This window comes from Panicum virgatum, chromosome 8K (genome assembly GCF_016808335.1).
Source record: "Panicum virgatum strain AP13 chromosome 8K, P.virgatum_v5, whole genome shotgun sequence".
Lineage (NCBI taxonomy): Eukaryota > Viridiplantae > Streptophyta > Magnoliopsida > Poales > Poaceae > Panicum > Panicum virgatum.
This window is the reverse complement of record NC_053143.1, coordinates 36737726-36759841: the sequence shown is the minus strand read 5'-3', so window position 1 is coordinate 36759841 and position 22116 is coordinate 36737726. Positions and strand designations below refer to the sequence as shown.

General features: G+C 47.1%; 1 protein-coding gene and 1 non-coding gene across 4 annotated transcripts; both read left to right on the top strand.

The window, feature by feature from the left end:
• The first annotated feature begins 12198 nt into the window (after nt 1-12198).
• Nucleotides 12199-14479, top strand: LOC120644510 (remorin 1.4-like). 3 transcript variants are annotated; one of them, XM_039921137.1, is made up of 4 exons: nt 12199-12438; nt 12622-13462; nt 13557-13638; nt 13818-14479. In XM_039921137.1, the coding sequence occupies exons 2-4, from the start codon at nt 12693-12695 to the stop codon at nt 14019-14021; spliced, it is 1056 nt and encodes a 351-aa protein (XP_039777071.1). In that variant the 5' UTR covers nt 12199-12438; nt 12622-12692; the 3' UTR covers nt 14022-14479. The 3 variants fall into 3 exon arrangements, with proteins under 3 accessions (XP_039777071.1, XP_039777072.1, XP_039777070.1); XM_039921138.1 differs by having other exon boundaries at nt 12203-12438; nt 12703-13462; nt 13818-14410; XM_039921136.1 differs by lacking the exon at nt 12199-12438 and having other exon boundaries at nt 12446-13462.
• Nucleotides 14480-18323: 3844 nt separating this feature from the next.
• Nucleotides 18324-18430, top strand: LOC120646610. The gene has a single exon (XR_005664511.1). It is a non-coding gene; the product is annotated as a small nucleolar RNA R71 (small nucleolar RNA).
• The last annotated feature ends 3686 nt before the right edge of the window (nt 18431-22116 follow it).

The window sequence follows — 22116 nt, the reverse complement described above, 5'->3', positions numbered from 1 at the left end:
CTCGAAGTCTGCTACCTCGAACTTGATGAGTTCCATTCGGTAGTTATCTGGTGTACCGAAGGTGCCTGGGAGCACCACGGTTCCAACTGGAAAAGAAGTGTTCCTTGGGACGATGCCGTAGAAGGGTGCTTTGCTTGGTTTCAGTTTGTCAAATAGATCGAGTCCCATCTTAGTGATTGTACTCATAAAGATGAGGTTTAGTCCACTGCCTCCGTCGATTAGTACTCGAGTGAGAATGGAACCGGCTACCACTGGGTCCTGGACGAGTGGAAATTTTCTGGGTTCGGAAAAGCTGGTCCATTGATCTTCTCTTGAGAAGGTTATGGGTGTTTCACTGTGTCTTAGTTGTTTCTGAACTGCTGGTTCCATCTTCAGTATTTCACGCCAGACCAGTTTTTGGTTTCTCCTATTGAAAGAAGAGTCTCCTCTGTAGATCATGTTGACCCTGTTGGCGGGTTGATGGAATCCCATGGTTGCAGCTTTGTCGCCATCTTCGTCGTCTTGTTTATCTTTTTTCTTTTTGTCTTCTTCCAATTGATGTTGTTGGAGAGACTTGCGAAGGCTGACGCATTCGAGGATTGTGTGCTTTCCTTTAGGATGTAAAGGACAAGGTCTATCGAGTAGTTTCTGGAAATCGTCCTGCGGATTTCCTTTCTTGCCTTTCTGTCCTCGTTCCATTGTAGCTACTGTATCCTCTGGTTTTCGCTTCTTGTCGAAGTTGCGCTGCCCTTTATCTGACCTCGAGTCCCCATTGCGTTTCTAATTGTTATCCTCGTGGCGGGGGAAGCGATCTCGTTCCTGTTCTTCTTGATCGGCCCATGCGAGCATCATGTCTCGCAATGCTACAACCGAACGGGGTCTGTTTCTCCCGAAGTCTCGGTATAGCTGTTGTGTAGAGAGGCCGTTGTGGAAGCAGTCGATCACGTCGTCGTCTGCTATGTTGGCGATAGTTGCTCGGGTATCGAAAAATCTCTTTATGTAAGATCTCAGAGCTTCGCCTCGCTCCTGTTTGCACAGCCGTAAGTCATGGCAAGTGGCTGGGTGATGAATTGAGCCTTGAAAGTTGTCGATGAAGATATTTTTCAAGTCTTCCCACGAGTGAATCGAGTCGTGTCTTAAGCTTTCGAGCCATGTCAGGGGGGCGGATTCCAGAGCCATGGGGAAGTATATGACTTTAGTAGAATTGGTGCCTCCCGCTACTTCGATAGCAGTCGAGCAGATCCGCAGCCACTATTTTGGGGTCCTGCTTGTCGTCGTACTTTTTTAGATTCTGCATGTTTACCGGGTTGAAACCAGTCGGGTACTCGGCGTAATTTATGTTTAGGCTGAAGGCTGGGAATCGATCGGTTTCGTCAGCAGGTCGTCCGTGACGTCTGGCGTTGATGGTGTCCCGAGCGTCATTAGGTTATCGGTCAAGGCTTCTTGAAGGACCAGCATGATAGCTCTCATCCTGGTATCTAGGCCGGGGTTGACCACGCGGGTGGTTGCCTTGGTTCGCTTCCTGGTATCCCTTCTGTTTAGCCGGAGTCCGGCTGTTGTGTGAAACAGATGGAGCCAGGTTCTGTTTTCCGATCTGTCATAAGGCATCCCTGGTCAAGCGCTGAATTTCGCGAATTTGAGGGGTGTCTGACAAAGCTTGCATCAGTATAGCCGCCTCGGCCAAGTTGATCAAAGGACTGTCGAAAACATTGTTGGCTGCTTCGTCCAGGTCCTGTTGTAAATTTCGCGGTCCGTGTGGAGCCGGAACGCGCTGAGCTCGAGCAGTTGCGTTCCTTACGAGAGTAGCACGGCGGCGGTTGCGTTGTCGCCGGTTTTCCTTGTCTTGTTGGGATTCATCTTGCGGAGCGTTGACTGATAGCTCGTCGTCTAAAATTTGATCTAGACTCTCGTTGGCGTACCAGTCAGCTTGAGAGCCAAGTGCACTTTCATCTCTCTGAAGTGAAACATACACCTGTCTGTCCGAGGTCGAGTTAGTTGTGTTGTAATCGACTAGAGCGGTGTCACCAACTTCCTCTCCTCTGACTGGGGAAAGAGGTTTGCCCGGCTGATAGGGCAAATCCCGTAGGCAAGCTACCATCCGAGCATTGTTGGCATCGTTGGCGAATTCAGAGTTCTTCCAGAAGATGATTCGGCCTTGAGGCGTAGCCAGGATGGTCAGACTCTAGCGATCAAGTAAATCCGAGTCAACGTCGCTGTCTGAATCCAGGTAGGAGTCGAGCAGGGGAGGAGTCTGAATCCCAGTCTGGTCCCATTGGCAGGAAAGTGCTGAGTATGACATGGTGGAATTCTTCAGTCCGAACGGAAGGCGAGTTGGTGTCGGGTCTGACAAGGACAAGCTTTCGATCTCCTTAGCAATTCCAGGGAGAAGGATTTCGGCGGAAGTGATTTCGCCGAGTTGTTCTCCCCGGGGTGTCTCCGTGCTCGCGGGGTCGATCAGACGGCTCAAAAAACCCCCCCGATCCATTGGCGATGCAGACCCACGAGCCGAATACGAAGGTGGTTCCGGCGTCGATCACCGGGAAGCTGAATTCGAAGGATGCCATCGAATTCTTCTGTTGATCTTTGGCAAGAGGCCCCACGGTGGGCGCCAGCTGTCGGTGTTTTACAGTCGGGTTTTCCGAGGGGTATCCTGAGGAGAGTGGTTATCAGTAGGGACTCGCCGAGATCTGAACGCGATGGTGCAAGGAACATAAGGATTTAGACAGGTTCGGGCCGCCGGAGCATGATACCCTACGTCCTGTGTGGTGGTTTGTATTCCCTCTAGTTTTGTTCAATGCTTTGGAGGGGTCCCTGTTCGCCCTTATACAATCTGGGGGAACTGGGTTACATGGAAAGTTCTAGCCGAGTACGTTTAGAGTCCTACTCCGAGTGGGTCTGGTAGTTTCCATGTACGTCGGCTAGTTCTACTGCCGTCCGAGTAGTTACAGTAGAGGTAAGGCGTACCCATGCAGTACTCCCTACTCTAAAATATTCTATGCCCATGAGTAGTCCTGCTGCCCCGGGTCTGATAGATGGTGTCCGCTGGAGACCATCCGCCTTCGATTCGAACTGAGAGTTTATTTATGAATTTGTTGTAATTATCCAAATTGACGCGTTCTTTCGGAGAAAATAGCTGCAGCATGCGGTGATTTTCTTGTGGCGTGGGCGAATTTGGAGTTTGAATGACGTTGCACCTCCGATTCATGTAGTCTTCGATTGGAACAGAATCTTCTGTGAGGTGAATTTCAGACAAGTACCGGTCTAATCGGGCTAATGAATTGTCTTGCGATTCATCCCATAGCTTTTTCTCTTTGGATTGTTCCCAGAGTGCTTCCCGTTTATTGGGATTTGACAGTCCTTCCATAAACAAATCGATGTCGTATGACCACTCGGCTAGTTCATCTTCGGAGATTGGCCCGTCAAGTTCTTCAAGGTATCTGATGAATGCCTGATCCTTTTCCAGCTCTGCGGAGCTGAGTACCCATGGGTTGATGAATTCTTCATATTTGTGATCGTAGGAACTCTTGTTATTGAAGGTGTCTTCTGCTAGCTGAAGGCAGTATTCAATCTTTTCATCGATGTTATCGATGTTTGAAAAAATGTCCTCCGAAGGCTTCTTTTTGCGAGTAGTTTTCTGGAAGCTGGCTTTTGAATTTTTCTTCCGAAGACTTGGTTCAGCGAAGTGAATATAGCCGGAAGATAGAATCATTCCGTCCATGGAAGTTTCTTGCTTGGTATCTTCTAGCAATCTATCCAAATCCTCTTCTAGTTCGGAGAGTGTTTTGGGTTTAATTGCACCGAATTCGGGTTGAATTCGGGTTGAATTCGGGTTTTGCTGTTGGAAACTGGAAGTTTGACTTCTTCGAGTTGGTCGATGAAGTCGTTGATTTCGTGGCGTTTTGCGGCTTCTGAAGTTTCTGGAGTGTTTTGATCGATTGGGTGGCTTTTGAAACCGCCTGATCCATCGGCGACGAAAATCCAGGAGCCCACGCAGAAGGAGGTGCCTTCAAAAGGCACCGAGTTGTCGTCGAGAGCAGCCATCGAGTTCTTCTGACGATCAATGGCGAGAGGCCCCATGGTGGGCGCCAGCTGTCGGTGTTTTACCGTCGGGTTCTCCGAGGGGTATCCCGAGGAGAGTGGTTATGAGTAAGGACTCGCTAGGATCAGAACGTGATGGTGCAAGGAACACAAGGATTTAGACTGGTTCAGGCCGCTGGAGCGTAATACCCTACGTCCTGTGTGGTGGTTTGTATTCCCTTAGGTGTTGTTCGATGTGTCTCGTCCTCTTTGGAGGGGTCCCTGATCGCCCTTATATAATCTGGGGGGAACAGGGTTACCTGGAAAGTCCTAGTCGAGTTCTATTTGGACCCTAGTCCGAGGAGTTCGGCTAGTTTTCGTATACATCAACTAGTTCTACTCCTATTCGGGTAGATATAATAGAGGTAGGGCATATCCATGTGCTACTCCCTACCCTAGAATATTCCGCGTCTGTGAGCAATCCCGCTGTCCCGGGTCTGGCACTGGCTAGGCGGGCTGGCGCGCGGGGAAGCAAGCCGCTGGCTGTGGTGGAGCTGGGCTGGTCGGCAGGCTGTGCGGGCCGGTTGAGCAGGTAAGCGGGCCAACGGGATGGTCCACGTGGGGGTTAGGTTAGCAGGCCGAAAGGCTTGGTAAGGGTTGGGCTGGGTTGGTTAGGAGATGGGTTTAGGCCCAGATTAGATAGGGGTTTGAGCCCAAGACTGGTTTGGGGGTTTGTTAGCTTTTTGCATTTGACTTAAATGTTTGGATTCAAATCAAATGCCACACCAATTCAAACAAAACCATTCAAAGCCATTTAAACAATGTAGATTCAAAAAGATTCAATTAACTCCAAAGTAATTGACACTACCATTTATTTCAACCTTATATTTGATTTGTTTTTAATTCACTAGGATTTTGAGATGGAAGATGAGGTCATCCTTATATTGTTCTAGCTATTTTCACATTCACACAAAAAGTTTTTAAAAAATCACATTTTTTGCTATATAACATTCCGTAAAAATTAGGAGATGTTACATCGAGGATCGAGTAAACCAGAAAAAGTCTTAGATGGACTGAGGAATACTTGGATAAACTGAGGAATACTTAGATGAACTGAGGAATACCTGCACGAACTGATCCTCGGTCGATCTAGAAACCCTAGCTCCCGTCGCCTAAGTCGCCGCAGCAGTCGCCTGCTCGGGGACGCGACCTAGAAGAACCCAAAGAGGAAAAGAGCTGAACGGAACTGAATGGAGGAAAAGGGAAAATTCCAGGAGGCGATGGGAATGAGTGGACTAATCTAATGGACAAGAGAGCACGCACCAATCTCAAACACCGGAAGGACAGTAAGCTAAGTTCTTCCAGAAGATTGATAGGAAGTGCGTCTTCGACTTGTGCCCATGAGCACCAGGTCCGGCCCACTAGCTAGCCCATGCGCGGACGGCACATCTGATGGGTTATAAATCCTAATCACCGGCTAGAGAGCTAATTAGCTACCGCCACGCCTGGACGTGCTAGCCACCCGGCTGTTATGCGTGATTGCCGTACGTGAGGGCTGTGAGTTGCTCTTGTCCATCCGAGCGTTTGTTGAGTGCTAGCACACTTTGTTATGCCGTTCATCTCTGTGGACATGTGAACTTCCATAGAAGTGCTGCTTGTTTGCGCACTGCATGAGACCGTACAACTATCTCCTCCACGTTGACTACATCAACTACTCGCACTTCTTCAAGTCTTCGACTGCACCGCGTGAAGGGAAGGTATAAGATTCATGATCATCGACCCGCAAGTGATCTTGTACAAATGTTGTTAATTTTTTTGTGTGCACTCCGTGTTCCACGTTTCCCAACATTCGCTACATGCACTTAGGGAAGGAAGCGGATTGGATTTGTCGGATAGCACTTTTTACCAGATTTTAATTCTAATATGGAAATAGATTCGGATATTCTGGGATACGAAGGTAAAATAGATGCCTCGGATTTGGATTCGAATTCGAATTCGGAATCGGATATATGTATAAGATAATGTTTAACTATATTCTTTATTGGTATTTTTAGAATACAAATTCATTACACAAGTAGAAACTAAAGTTTAACAATATAATAAGGATAACTAATTTAAAAATAATTATTTAACAAATAAAAAATAATAAATTATATATAAAATATACCTATGTGCTATTCTATACCCTGCATGCCTAGCCCCCTTTACCTGCGTGACCCTGACGAGCAGCATGGAAGATTCATTCTAAACCTACCTGCAGTATTCCGGTGAGCATGATTCCCTTCGCAATCCCCTAGATGATCCAGAATTGGTGCTCATGTATCCGCAAATTTTTGATTCATATGTGTGTTCTAGGTGAGAACAATGGGAGCCCAGCTCCATATCCAAAATCGAACGTGCATTTTTTGTTTGCAGATATTAAATATTGATGCTCTAAACTGAGTAGTTAGGCCAGTAGTTTTTATTATGATTTAGATCACTAATTTGTTAGGTTTTGTAATTAGTCTAGTAATTTTTTTGATTACTGAGCGCCGAAGATCTGAAGTGAGTACTTCCTCTAGTAGTTCTGGTAAGCATTTTCAGTTCAATAATTTGTTATTGCAAGTATTTTCGTTGTTTGATCCAGTAGCTCATTACTTTATTTATTTCAGCAGTACTAAAATAGTTGTGTTATCATCTACTAGTACCTGTAATTTTCAGTTATTACTAAACATTTGATGCTCTGAGTTACCATAGTAGTTCAGGAGTCATACTGAACTACTAGATCAGATAATGAAATACGAGACTAGTGAACTACATGAGATTGAATTGAGCTCAGTAACAAAAACTACTGAAACTAAAAAAATTATTGAGCTCGTGCAATTTTATATGCAGTAGCTCAACATAGTTTGAATAGGCTAATTACCGAACCATATAAAGCATGCCCATTTTTTGTCGATGATTACTGAATATTTTGATGCTCTAAATTGTGCCCAATGTTGGCTAGTTAGGCTAGTAGTTTTTGTTTGGAATTAGTACCAATGATTTTTAGGTTTTGGAGATAGTCCAGTATTTTTTTATCACTGATGCTTGATGATAAAGAACTAAACCTCAATTTCATCGGATATGGGGTCATGAGGTCATCCTACCGCTCTTGTCTTTGTTATTTCTCTTACAAATATCGATAATCCCTCGAAACTCTAGAATTACTTGCGTATTTTTTAGTAATTCTCTGTAAACCAGTAATACTATGTAGCACTTCAGTCATTCTCTGTAAAGTGGTAATATAGTAATTCAGTAAAGCAGTAATCCAGTAATTTAGTAATCTAGTTATTCTCAATGATCTTTTCAGTTTTTTTCCTATTACTGGCGGCAGGTTCAGGTGGGCATGGAATACCTTTCAAACTCTATCACCTCATGCACATGACAGTGATAGTACTGAACTTCATAAAGGAGAGGGTTCCAAGTGAAAAGAGGCCTCAAGTGTATTTTAAGATTTTTTTTGAAGGCTGCACGATACAATTTAATCGTGACTAATATGTGTATATATATGTGTAGTCACCACCGAACAATATATATATATATATATATATATATATGTATGTTTGGATTCATTAATCCATAGAAAGCTTTTATTTTTATACTATGCACATTGTTTTTTTCTGGTGTTGCTGGTGAATAGTTATTTCTAGTAACACGCTTGTACATGCTTGGATTCAGTAATAGGGAGATCCAGTCATTCAGTATTTTTATGTATATCCAGTAATATTTTCATTTTTTTTGACTTAGGACTTTTTTACCTACATCTTTTTTTACATCTGATGGATTCAACAAAATAAGATCTATCCAGTTAGTCAGTACTTTTTTATGTATAGCTCCAATAATGCTTATGCATATGTAGATTCAGTAATCAATAGATCCAGTTAATCAGTATTCCATACAGGCCTGTAATTATTGCAAATTTGAGGGGTGAGGAGGGATGATTTTCTGTGAATTCAGTAATTTGAATGTATTTAGAGCCCCTGTGTTTTGATTCAATTACCAAGAGACTTGGAAAAAATATTCAATTGATGTTTGGATCCAGTAACCGAGAGCATCCGTGACATTCAGTATTTTATGCAATTTTTAGTAAACTTTTTAGTTATTCAGTATTATGTACGTCCAATCCTTTTCCCTTATTGTCTTACATGATTGCTTGCATTCAACAATGGTGTACAAGTAGTTACTCAGTATTTTTTTATGCAGATCCACTAACGCTTATCCTTTTGTACATGTCGCTCAGTAATTCATAAATTCAGTAGTAGCACTGTAGCAGCTCAATACTGAAAGTCATGGCATAAATTACTAAAGTCAATGGCAGTAAAATACATCGAGAGAAGTTAGAATAGCAGTAGTAACAGCCCAATTATTGAGAGAAGAAGTCGAGCACTTCAGCAATTTTCGAATTGCCTTTCGAATTCCAGTGCAACGTTCAGTAATTTTTTCATCCCCAATCTGCTATTCACGGTACAGCCGCCTCCAGTGACCAGTGTGGTGGCCTCCAGGCTTGGTGGCATGCGCTGCCGTTGCTCCCCACCTAGGTGGGTTGAGCCGACGCCTACCCAGCAGCGGGGTAGGCACAGACCACGTCACCGCCACCCATGGGCCCTGTGCACCACGAAGCTCCCGCGCCGGCCCATGCTTCACGCAGGCCGCGCCATCGTTCCCCAAGATGACGCCGCGCCGCACAGCTGCCCGTCTCTGCTCCCCGCGCCCGTGATGCCGCCACTCCACACATGGCCGCTCGCCGCTCCACACATGGCCGCTCGCCGCTAACACCCACGAGGTCACGCCGCCGCGCGCGCCGCCGTTCCCCATGATGCGCCGCTGATCCCCGCGCGAGGTCGCGCCGCCGTTTCCGCGGGAGGCCAGCCACACCGGCATTCCCCGTGATGCCGTCTCTCCGCGCAGACCCCCGCCGCTGCTCCCCCCGAGGCTGCGCCATGGCTCCCGCGAAGGCCACGCCTCCGCTTCCTGCACGACGACCCTGCTCGCGCTCGCCTCTCGCCGCGCTCGCGATTTACTTTGTCTGCGTGGGGAAGGGGATGCTGCAGGTTTTGGGCTGGTAGGTAGGCTAGTTAACTGTTCCTGGCTAGGTGTAGAATAGCGCATTTATAAAATATATAATTATTTTTATTAATATATAAATAAACAATTATAAAAGTAGTTTCACATATAAGTAGCTAAAATAAGAGTATTTAAAAGTAAAATTAATTATTTTATATATTTATTATAAAAATTAATATAACATTGTTCATAGGAAATGGAGATGACTTCTAAATAGTTTCAGCGAGTACCGATACGGATATTGTCGAATATGGATGTGGAATCAAAAAAAGAAAATTAATAAAAATAGATTTCGAATATATCTACTTTACTACCATATTATATTTAAATACAGATAAGGATATCCACGTTAATGTTCATCTTCCTATCTCTATCCATAACACAATAAGTGGAAGTCCATGGCAACTTGGCCGCACGATGTTAGAGCGGACCGCTGTTTTTTATAGGGGCAATTCCCTCAATACCATTGGAGATTCAGCTTGTCCCTTCAATGCCATCGAAATTTAGGCCACTCTTTCATTGCCACTAAAATATGATTGCTGGAGCTAGCCCACCATTATGGCGACAAGCTTGAGGAATTGGAATGGTGGGCTAGCTCCAACAGTCGTAGCACCAATCCAGTGCCTCAAGCTCGTCCCTCCAGCTATGCTTCTCCTAGTTCTTCGATAGGTTGCTGACTGTAGTCTCGGCCAGTGCAGCGACGTGGTGGTGACACGGGATGGGAAGAGCACACCGGAGATTGTCAAGGGGTCTTCTGATAAGATGAGGTTGAAGGCACCTCCGGGGACAACGTGAGGAGGTTGATTCCGGTCACGTCCACCACTCCCGCAGCGCCCGGATGAGATAGAGAACGCGGGTGGGGCGGCGAGGAAGTTAATGCCGCAGCGCTCTAGCCGACCCCCCCCCCCCCCCCCCCCCCCCCCCGCCCTGACGCGAGAGCAGGGGCAGATCGCCCGTGCGGCGGCGTGGCATGGGTGCCGGTGTGACCGAAGGATAAGGTTTGGGATGAGATGTAGATGATGTTGAGGATAAAGTTGGAGAGGGGTAAAAGTGGAAAAGAAAAATTATGACACATCTAAGTTAACTATGTTATGGGTATTTTATGTTAACTAGCAAAGACGCACGTGCGACACACACGTATTAGAAAACTATTGATCACATGTTATATTTATAGAACACACGTAGTAGTATCGAATACTTATTTAACATCTCTCCGCATAGTTTGAGATTTCAATATCTCGCTGCTTATTGCATTGCTAGGCATATACAAAGCAAAAGAACAAGCCAGAATAGATTATCTCGGTAAAAATACCACCTTATTAAAGGCATGTCAAAAATGTCTCTTTTCTTTTATATGGGAAAAAATATGCCCAAAGATCATATCTTCCTAAAACCGATAGTAGCTACCTCAAAAGATTTGTTGCTAGGAATAAAATTCAGCATGAGCAAAAATATCTATCAATAGGCAGAAATAACTACATATCCAGCACAACTTTTTTAAATATAAATGTAAATGCTTGACAAGCTATGTGATGCTAAATCTCCATCTACTCCACAACCAGGAAACCAATTAGACCCTCTTTTTCTGTGGAGCTAAACCAACATCTAGAAAGCAACCAAATCGAACCGTCTCTATCTTGAACCATTTAGTTTGTCTTATTCACATTTTGAACATGGATTTTTCTATCTTGTTAAGCTCTTTCTAGTTAATTTAGTTAATCAAGCTCAACGATAGCTCCCTGCCACCCTAGGCAATCGCAAATTCACCACCGGATCAGGGTAAATTGGGGAGAGGAAAAGGTCCCCCAAGGTGAGGGGGAGTCTGACTCTAAACCTTATCGGGGTGGAGAAATTTCAATATTTGACATCGAGTTTACACGCCTCACATCTTTCAAGTCTTGATTCGCAAGCTTTTCGAAATATAACCTTTAGTATACGAATTCTTCAATTCAAGAAATTTCTTCTCTTCTTTCTTTCTTTCTTTCTTTTTCTTATTCATTTTGAATGGACCAATTGCCCCCCCCCCTTTCTTGTTCATTTTGAATGGACCAATTGCCCACCCCCCTCCCCCCATGGACCAATTGCCCCCCCCCCTTTTCTTGTTCATTTTGAATGGACCAATTGCCCACCCCCCTCCCCCTCCCCCCCTTTTCTTGTTCATTTTGAATGGACCAATTGCCCACCCCTCCCCCTCCCCCCCTCCAATCTTATCCTTTTGCAGCAATTGCCTCTGTCCTTCTCTCAACCGTCTCGTCTCCTCTCTCTTTCGCTCTATCTCTAGCTTGCAAGAACAGGGACCGTTGTTGTCTGGCGGAGACAGGAGAGTGGACCTCGCCATCCCTGAGCAGCAAGCTGCCAACAAGGAGGCCGCCACGGAGGAGCTGCTCCACTGCGGCCTGCAGCAGCAGCAGCTGCTGCAGAGCCAGTTCGGCGTACAGCCCGAGGAGGAAGGCACAGACGAGCAGCACCACTGGGATGCCGTTCACGGCGCACACCAGCACCCGGGTCCGTGGCGTCTCCCGCCGCCGACAGCGGGTCGTACGTCGGCAGCGCCGCCTGGCTCATGCTGATGCCGCTACCGCCTCCCTTCGCCACGCGCGCCCCGCTCAACGACCGCCTCATCGCCCGCGCAAGACCCACGCCCGCAATGGTCTCGCTCGCCGGCGGCTGCGCGAACGGGTGGGCAGATCCGATCCGGTTGGGCCGGCCGCGGTCTGGTGCTGTGGCGCGCGGACGGATGCATCGGGGCGCGTAAAGATTTCAGGCGGGTACGGCGGGCGGGTGTGGAATCGCCAGGTGAAAAAAACAAATCGTTTTCGCAGAAACATCCCCTAACATGCTATTTTTATGGGTCTCCACCCTTTCTACTTTCCTGGGTCCTGACATGCGGGTCCGGCATGAGAGATATGGTGAGACCAATTTGGATGAAAAAGGTTTTCAATTATTTTCGATCTACTATAAATAGATAGCAGTGAAGAGATGAAAAAATAGAAGTGATGACATTGATAGGATAAGTTAAATTTTAATTGTATTGAAGGGATGGGCTAAGTTTTTAATGTGATCGAGGAAATTTTCTTTTATCATGCTCTCCGATCCCGTGGTTGCCTATCACCCCCGCTATCGTACTCTCTGCAGTAGCCCCATGTGCACACCATCGCCGCGCCCAACGCGAAAGGAATCCAATGACGAGGACGAGAAAAAGCTAACACTAGCAGGGGGGTCGTGCTGTCAGTTTGCCCTTCGCAGCCGATCTTTCTCTGCGGTTCTCCCCTCCCATCATCACCCGCAGGGCGCTACCTTTGAGCGTGTGGACCGGCGGCTGGTGCGGATCGGATCTCCACAGCAACAACTTTTCGTGTAAGCAATTTTCGCTATCGCTTTCGTGCAGTAAAAGGATCCGGCAATTCCAGTTAGACGACTCTTAAGTGAAGTTTAAATGCGCAAATTTCTTAAAGCTCCATTCGTCCATTCGTTCTTGTTTCGTTTTTTTGCTCTGTGGGTAGTTTTCAGATCGTGAAGTAAATATATGTCTTATTGCAGCTCGATCTGGTCCGGTAGTTTTGAGGTTCCGGTAGGTCTTGGATCTGAAGCGCAACCAAACTCCGCTTTTTATGAACTCAGGTGATAGTCAAGAGGCAATGCGGCCGTTGGACAAGAAGTGCTACAGCTACATCACCAATGGGGCGGCGGCGAGCGGGAGGCCGCAGCGCACGAATCCAGAGCCGACCCGGCCCAAGCCGACGCCGTCCAAGTGGGACGACGCGCAGAAGTGGCTCGTCGGCATGTCCAGCGGTCGCGCCGACGGGGTCCGCGGTTTCGCCGGCGCGGCCAGGGCCAGGAACTCCAACGCCGACGACCGCCGCCTCCTCAGCTCGTCCTCGCAGAACGGACGGGTGTCGTGCAGCAGCGTGGACGGCGCGCTGGGGTACAGCATGGTGGTGACCGCGCCCCCGACGCCGCCGCTGCAGGGCGAGGGCGCCGACGACGTGGGGGAGACCAAGAAGATCGACTGCATGGTGCAGCAGCACGGCTCGCCCGTCGCGGAGATCCGGTCCGTGTGCCTGCGGGACATGGGGACGGAGATGACGCCCATCGCTAGCAAAGAGCCGTCCAGGACAGCCACGCCCCTGCGTGCCTCCACCCCTGTAGCGCGGAGCCCAATCTCCTCGAGGTCGTCCACCCCAGCGAGGAGACGCCAGGAAAGGCCTATGGCCGTTACCACCGCCGTTGTAGGGACGACGACCGAGCCGGTGCCGCCACGCCCGGTCGGTTGTGCCGGCGAGGAGGGGCCCATGGACGCTCATGTGCCCAGCAGCGCGAACTCGCTGGAGTCGCGCGCGGCAGCCTGGGATGAGGCGGAGCGGGCCAAGTACACGGCGAGGTCAACTTTTTATTGTTTTGCTCTGACTTTTTATTGTTTTCGGCACATCTTCCAGTTACGTTGTGCAATTCTTGCTTTTGCTTGTTTCATTCAGGTATAAGCGTGAAGAGGTGAAGATACAGGCCTGGGAGAACCATGAGAAGAGAAAAGCTGAGATGGAGATGAAGAAAATGCAGGTACAATAATATGTATAAGCCTGGGTGATTATGATGCAAGTCGCTTATTTTATCTTACTGATGTGAGATTATTTGGTGAAATTGCAATTGCCAATTGGGATACCTGGCTTTGTTCCTAGTCTTTACTCTCTCAGTTGCATTTAGCTGTATGACAAATCGAATGGAAACTCTGTCTGCAGATGAAGACCGACCAGATGAAAGCACGGGCTCAAGAGAAGCTGGCCAACCGGCTGGCCGCGACGCGGCGGATAGCCGAGGAGAAGCGGGCAAGCGCAGAGGCGAAGCTCAACGAGCGTGCGGCGAGGACGTCAGAGAAGGCCAACTACATCAGGAGGACAGGGCACCTGCCATCCTCCTTCAAAATGCCGTGCTTGTGCGGCTGAAGCTTGAGCAGAGCTAGAAGAAATTGACTGTGACACCATGCCTCGTCATTTTTTCTGGCACTGTTTGAGACCACCCAGCCGACGGCCAATCGTAGCTCCAAAGTCGAGTTCAGACAATGAGCCCGTGCTTTTCTGTGCTAATGCATTGTCAGAATCAATCTGGCTGCCTGGCTTCTTATAACAAGGTAACCGGCTGTTCGGGCCATGATTTGAAATGGGAAAAAAAAACTTCATGGGATAATATACACCCTCCGAACCCAAACAGGTCATTTAGGACATAAGCATAGTTTTCAAACGACAGTTTGACTTGTAATTTTTAGATGTTTACTTTTTTTTAATAGAGAAAGCTCAATATTTTAAAAGTATTTTTCACGAGGGCTCTTTTGAAATCAGACGTTTGTTGTGAGCCCACATCTCTATGAGAAAATTTCTTATTTGCCATCAAAATTTATAGTGCTTCCCTATTTGCCATTGAGAAAGTTTTCTTTCTCTATTTGCCATTGAGCTAAACTTCATTTCCCTATTTGCCATTTCTGTCCGTCTGTTAGAATAATAGTGATAGAGAGCAGATGAAATGACCATTTTACCCTCGGTACAAACTCTCTCAATGGCAACACGGCACAGGAGGCCGAGATGGACCCGCCGCGCTCGGGGCGCCGCCGCCGATGCTGCGACTACCTGCTCGCGCTTGTGGAGCTCATGCCGCTCAAGCCCAACCTCTCCCTCTCCTTCGAGGAGCACGAGAGCGGCGCCGGTGCCGGGAAGAGGGAGGACGCCGCTTAGACGCCGCTGCCGCCACCGCCGCCAGAGGCCACGAATAAGCAGCAGGCGACGCCCGACTGGCTCCGGTCCGTGCACCTCTGGAGCCAGGAGCCCCAGCATCGGCCGTCATCCCCGTAGCCACCGGTGTGGAAGCCGGTGGCGCTGAGTGCCCGGAAGGCTGGTCGGCGACCACGGCGGTGGCGATCGTTAGGGACAGCAGCGACGGCGCGCCGTGCAGCGCCGACAAGGAGATGAGCGGAGAGGCCAAGGACAAGGGGAGCGATAGGAAGGACGGCAAGGGCGACGACGAAGAGGGCCAGTCGCAGACGCAGGCGCGAGGGGGCTTGTGCGACCATGGCGGGGCGGACGCACGGCGCGCGGCGGCCAGGAGCTCCGGGCGCACGGCGGACGATGGGAGGCCGAGCTCAGGGCGCACGGCGGACGCACGACGCATGGCGGGATCGCGGCATGGCCAGTAGGGACGGGCGCGCGCAGCGGGGCCAGCAGCGCCGGCCGCGGCGGTGTGGCCAGCAGGGGAGGGCGCGCGCGGAGGCTGCTTCCGCGGCCACTGCTCCCTCCTCCCGAAGCTGCGGCTCCACGCGGGGTGGGGCAGCAGATGCGGCGGCGGGCACATCGACGACGGTCCTAATATTAGTGTGCAATGCAAAGAGTACGAGTACATAGTCACATATGGTACAAATACGCATAGCAATATGTATAAAAACAAAAAGAAAAGAAACATAAAAAAGAAAAAATATTTTATGCCGGCCAGTGATACCAGCCGGCACTAAACTTGCTGCCTGGCACCGGGCGGGGGTCGCGCACGTTGGTGCCGGCTGGTATTTCGGACCGGCACTAACCTGCGCATGTTAGTGCCGGCCAGAGGCGGCACTAACGTGACCGGCCACATGGACCGGCACTAAGACGTCTTGTGATCGGCACTGATAAGGCTTTCTCCAGTAGTGAAGGCGCCAGGAAGGGCCGGTGTTTGGGCAAACCAGGGGTGCGAGGGTGGTTTTGGTCGGGGGCGCAGCGCGTGGCCGGCCAGGTGGCGGCGTCGACAGTTTGCAGGGAGAGAGATGGAGGCAATCGCAAAGTCGTAAATAGAGGGAAAAGCAGGGTTCCGATGAATCTAAGTTTTTCTCCTTGTTCCTGAGGTCAAACGAAAAATTTTTGAATACCAATTTTGTTCAGTTTTTCGAGATCCACAACTTTTGTTTCAGGCACTTTTTCATTTGAGCAGTAGTGTAAAATTTATTTAATTATTTCAAAAACTGCCAATTAAAGGACTTGCCATTTCATGTGACTTTTGTCACTTTTACTCCTAGGCTTCAACTAGACATTTGTTAGTCTTATTATGGTGAATGTGGCAATATAATTTCATGGACAGATTTGACTTAGTTTGAAAGTTACAAGAGCTTCATATATTCATATCGATATTTGCTCTTTTAATTATTAAAGTCATTTTGAGGATTTAATTTTTACTTTTCATTCCCTCTTTTTGACATGATATTTCACTATGGAACTTGTTTTCGAAATTTGAACACCTAGGGTGTCACAATGATGTGAAAGGAAAAACTATGCAAGAAGATAAACTAACCTGTATGCAAATGCAAGAATGGATAATTACCACGTACCTCATGGGCAAGGGCTTGAGTTTCTCGTCTTGAGCGAGACTATCCATACCTTGGGTTCGTTCATCGTCACCTGATGGAGATGTTGGTGGCGACCCTTTCTTCTGCCACACCTTTCATGTAGGTAGAGTTACTTTGATCTCTTTCATCCCAAATTCCAGAAATTTTTTACATTGGATATTCCACTTCGCGTTCCATTGGTTATACACCTGGATCTCCTCCCAAGTTCAAAGATTCTCCACGAATTTGATGAGGATAGAGTTGGATGGGGTATATGGCTTCTCCAGTTCTTTCACAGATTCCTTCCTGTTGAAACTTTTGATCTGTGAGCATTGTTTATCCTTCGGTCTGAAACCAAATCTGTCCTTCTGCCCATTGATGTTGAGTTGGATTACTCCAACTCCCGCATCAATGTGTGCAGTTGTCATACTCAAGAATGGCCTCCCCAATATGAGAGGGATCTTAGTGTCGACTTCCATGTCGAGAATGTCAAAATCAATGGGGACAAAGAAATTCCATATTTTCACCGGAATATCCTCGGTGATCCCCACGAGATGATGAACTGATTGCTCTGCTAGCTGCAAACACATGGCAGTAGGAGCAAGTGCATGATGGTTAAGTTTATCATAAATTACTTTTGGCATGACGCTGATTCTTGCTCGCAGATCGCAAAGAGCATGCTTAAAGTGTTGAGCTCCGATGGAACATGTGATGGTGGGGCATCCTGGTTTCTTCTTCTTCTCCAGGAGAGGGTTGAGTATAGCTATGCTACACTCACCCGTAAGATGCACAATCTCGGTGGTCGGCAGGACCCTCTTATTGCCAAGGATATCCTTGAGATACTTGGCGTATGTGGGAACCTGCACGCTATCAAGAAGTGGTGTGTTGTCATAAAGCTTCTTAATTACCTCGATGAACTTGCCGAATTGCTCATCGGCCATCGGCCTCCTTCTCCGCTTTAGAAACGGTAAGGCGGTTGTATCGTGGTACTTTCGGGAAGCCCTTGGGACTTCCTCAGTGTCTTCTTGGGTAGCAATGGTGTTGGATTCCTTGGCCTCCTCCAGCACCCTGTCTTCAGCATCGGTATTCCTGGCAGCTACGGTCTTCTGCCGTGTTCCTGCATCCTGCAGAAGAGGTGGTTTCTGTGTGGATTTTCTTGCCAGCACAGTTACCGCATTCATATTTTCTTTTGGGTTCACTTCCGGTTGCCCAGGTAGCTTCCCCATGTTATGGTTAAGGCAGGATGAGGCTAGCTGAGCCACTTGAGTTTCTATCAATTTATTGAAACTCAACTGATTTTTAATAACAGAGTTAAACCCTTTTAGTTTCGCAGCCAAAGACTCAAGAATTTTATCATTAGCAAGAAAATTTTTAATAATGTTGTCATTAATTTGTTTTTGGCCGTACACGAGATCTTTAAGCGAGGTCTGAATACTGTTATTAAAATTGTTACCTTGCTGTTGGCCGAAGGGGAGGTCGGGCTTAGAATTCCAACCTTGCTGAGGACGGTGGTCTGAGTTATTGGGAGTGTTATTCCCAATGAAGTTCACATCCTCTTGAGTGAACGGGCAAGTGTTGCCCGAGTGCCCAGTATTGCCACATTTCTCACATGTGATCCGAAACTCCATAGTCTGGTTAATCTCCTGGTGCGGAGATTCCAGCTTTTTTCATGAGAAGATCCATCTTGGCTACCAGCATGTTGACACTGTCGATTTCATGTAATCCTTTTGAATGGGCCGACTGCCTATCTCCCTTCCAACTCTGGTTGGAGGCAATCTTGTCGATGAGCGCTCTAGCTCCTGCAACATCAAGAGAGAGGAATGCTCCTCCCGCTGCTGCATCCATGTGATCTTATGATCGCTGGTTCAGGCCATGGAAGAAGTTTTGAATGATAAGCCATTCTTTGATGCCGTGGTGTGGGCATGCTGCAATGTATTCCTGGAGACATTCCCAGGCTTCCGAGACTGTCTCATCCTGGAGTTGTTCAAAACTGGAAATCCTATTCTGAAGGGCGTTGGTTTTGCCCACCGGAAAGTACTTGACCAGAAAAGCATTGAAGCACGCATCCCAAGTGTTGAATGCGTCCTTGTTGGTGTAGAACCACGCCTTTGCTTTCCCAAGCAAAGAGAATGGGAACAGTCGAAGATGAACATTGTGCATTATAGTGCCTTTTGGGTTGATTATGCTACTCACTTCTAGAAATTTCTGCAGGTGAGCGTTGGCATCCTCTAATGCCTTTCCGCAGAAGGGACTTGCTTGGACCATGTTGACAAGCCTAGTCTTTATCTCAAAGCCATCAGTGCCTTGGTCATTGGTCAATCCAGTAGGGATATGGCTGCTGAACAGGGCTGAGAATTGACGGAGTGTCTTCTAAGCCATGGTTATTGAAGCTAGTGTTGTCAAACCTTGATCCTAAGAAAATTTCTTTTGGCAGGACGACTATGCGTCAAACAATTCACCCAATTCTTTCTGGATCTGAGTTGAAGTGATATGGTAGATCAAAACTGGTCCTGCACTGCACTGCAGAAATCACAAAGATACCGAGAACAATGGCAATCCCACTAAAATTAGCGGTGATAAACTAGTAAATTTTACCAAACTATTCAACGATATCTTTAGCCAATTGCTTCCCCGACAACGGCGCCAGAAATGCTTGTTGGCGTTTCTTATGCCCAAAAGAATATCAATTCCGCAAGCGCACAGAATCACCGCTGTAACACTTCACCTTGGAGTATTCCAGGGTATCGTAATTTTCCTCAGGGAAGCACTATGGATAAAGAGTATCGAAGAATCGAATGACAACTTTACCAGTTATATCATCTGACTAACTTAGGGGGGGTAAGCCTGATAAGATAGATAAGATAATGGCCAAGTAATGACCATCTAACACAGGAGACTCTAATCCTTAGAGAGGTAAGCCGCTGGGAGGACAACGATCGAGAAAGACTCCTAAAACACTTCTAAACTATCGAGCTAGCCTCTAAACCTTGTTTCTAACTCGTTATCGGGAACTTAGAGCTTACTTCGGCGGCCTCAGGGAAGGACTCAGACTGGGGTGAGAAGGGAGTCGAACAGCAGTCGGCAACTACTACTATGAAAACACCCGAACGTGGTGGATTACAAAGGACGGACAGGGATGTCACCACCTACCGCCTACCATAGCGGTATCGTGGGGTGGAACACACTTTCTAGCTAACACTAAGCTCAGACACCACGTCTGTACTCGGTGTTAGGATTTCTCTTGCCGCGGACAAGAGAAATCCCCCACAACCTAGGGAACTAACTTGAGCCCCCTAGTCCGGGCGAGAAAACCCGTAAGGTAAGATCCCGATAAATAAGAAAGATACATCATATAAGCTAGAGGAATTACTTCCGCACTCAAGCAAGATAACATGAGAAGATAAATAAATGCGGAAAGTAAAGCTGACTCGAAAAGATAAAGAAGATAACTTATATTGATAAATGTCAAAGGAAAAGATACAAGGACTTATACCTGACTTCCGATGACGACTCCGGAATCCCGAAACAAGCTTGACTCGACTCTAACTCCCAGACTACCAAACCTACTCTAGAAAGTAAAAGTGAGAAGAGAGAACTCCTTTGGTGTGTGTTGAGAGTGAGGGTGTTGCTCTCTATTTACCGTGCTCCAAGGTCGGTATTTGGCTGAGCGTCAGTTGTACACAGTTGTGGCGGTTGTGCATAACTTCCACGTGAAAGATGAGCTTGAGACGCTACAAAGTGGTGCCGGCTGGCCTCTCCTAGGCTGGCCGGCCTGGGATTTTTGCCATTTGGCGCCGACCTTATCGTGGACACTCCTGATCTTCTGTAGATGGCGATGGAGGGTTGCTTCGGTTTAAAGCTGAAATTTGTAGGCCGGCCGGCCTGGGTTCGGCACATCTCGGCCCTCCGTTTTCACCGACTTCTTGATCAACATGTGTATGAAGTCTAAAGAGGCGGTTCCGGGCCAAAAGATCAGGGTAAGTGCTGCAGGTGGGTCCTTCAATCCATGTGCTAGGCCTTTCAGTCCATTTGATCAAACCAACTTGCAATCCACAGTTTAGAGGCTTTGTAAACATGTCACATAGCTCCTATATCGAAGACGGGGCACACTTAGTTGAGGTGCCAGGCCGGCCGGCCTAGGTGAGGCCGGTCGGCCTGGGTTTTTTCCGGTTTTGGCTCATTTTTGGTACATTAGTTCCTGCCACCACAACTCTTCTAAAGCTTGCTGCACTTGTTAGAAATAAGTAAAATATATATGGAACATGGTGTAAAGCTCATGTTATTCCCGAGAAGTTGACGATCAAAATGAGAAATAATGGCCGTCAACATGCACCAACCGGTCAGACCGGTTGGAGTAGAGACGCCACGAAAATCTAAAACCTCAAGCTCTGGACGGACTCCGTTGGAGCTTGAAGATCTAGGGTTGTATTGAGGTTGGTAGGCCACTTAAGACGCCCTCAAATGTCATAAAGATGAAGGAAGGATGAAATTAGGGTTGGAACAGTCAGCGTTTGAGAGATAAACATAGATGACAAATGTTTGATTCGATTGTGGATAAAAATCCTCAATCGGCCGCAGCTTTATATTTATAGGCCAGGGAAGTCGTACCCCTTCCAAATTAGTTTACAAAAAGGACTCTAAATTACAAAGCTAAACTAACTCATACTTTACAGGCCCAGACTAGTTTGACCGGTCAGCCCAACTGGTCAGACCGGTTGGCCTCGGTATTTGCCAATTTTGGCTATCAACATATGCCTCCTGCCTTTTTGGTGAGCTTTGCAAGCTGAAAAGCAAGTACTAAAACCTAGCCTTAAAACATGTATTACACAGAACATTTTGGCTCACAAAATAGTGCTAAGGGCAAAACTTGAATATCATCCATTTTTATCTTCAAGCATCTTACCACACAATAGGATAATATTTCTTCAAGTACCTTCCATTCAAAGCCCTAGGTAGATGTTCTCCTTGCAGCGTCTCCACCATGTATCAATTCCCGAAGATAACCTTGACAATTTTGTAAGGGCCTTCCCAACTTGGCGACCACTTTCTGAACTTATTACTCTTCATCCCAAGAGGTAAAATTATCTTCCGAACCAGCTAACCAACCTAAAAAGATTTACCTCTTACCTTCTTGTTGTAAGCTCTAGCTACCCAAAGCTTGTCATTCTTTAATCTCCCTTAAAGCCATCAACCACTTGTTGGTCACCTCATCAATGTTATCCATCATCAAATCATGGTAATAAACAGTAGAAATGTCAGTTTGTTTAGCCAATCTATAAGCATCCAGATTTACCTCAACAAGCAAAATGGCTTCTTGACCACACACATGCTCAAATGGAGTAACTTTAGTAGTACCATGTCTAGATATACGGTGAGCCCACAAAGTTTTGGATAAAACCTCATGCCACCTCCTAGGATTTTCTTCTATCTTCTTCTTGATTAGCTTAATCAAAATCTTATTACTCGACTCGGCCTGACCATTGGCTTGAGCATAATATGGAGATGAATTGAGCAATCTACTCTTATAAGTTTCGGCAAATTCACGGACATCCTTTGATATAAATGATGAACCTTGATCCGTTGTCAAAGTCTGAGGAATACTGAATCCATGAATAATATGCTTCGTAATAAGCTCAATCACCTGTCTATGTATCATGTTCTTCATAGGAACCGCTTTGGTCCATTTAGTAAAATAATCT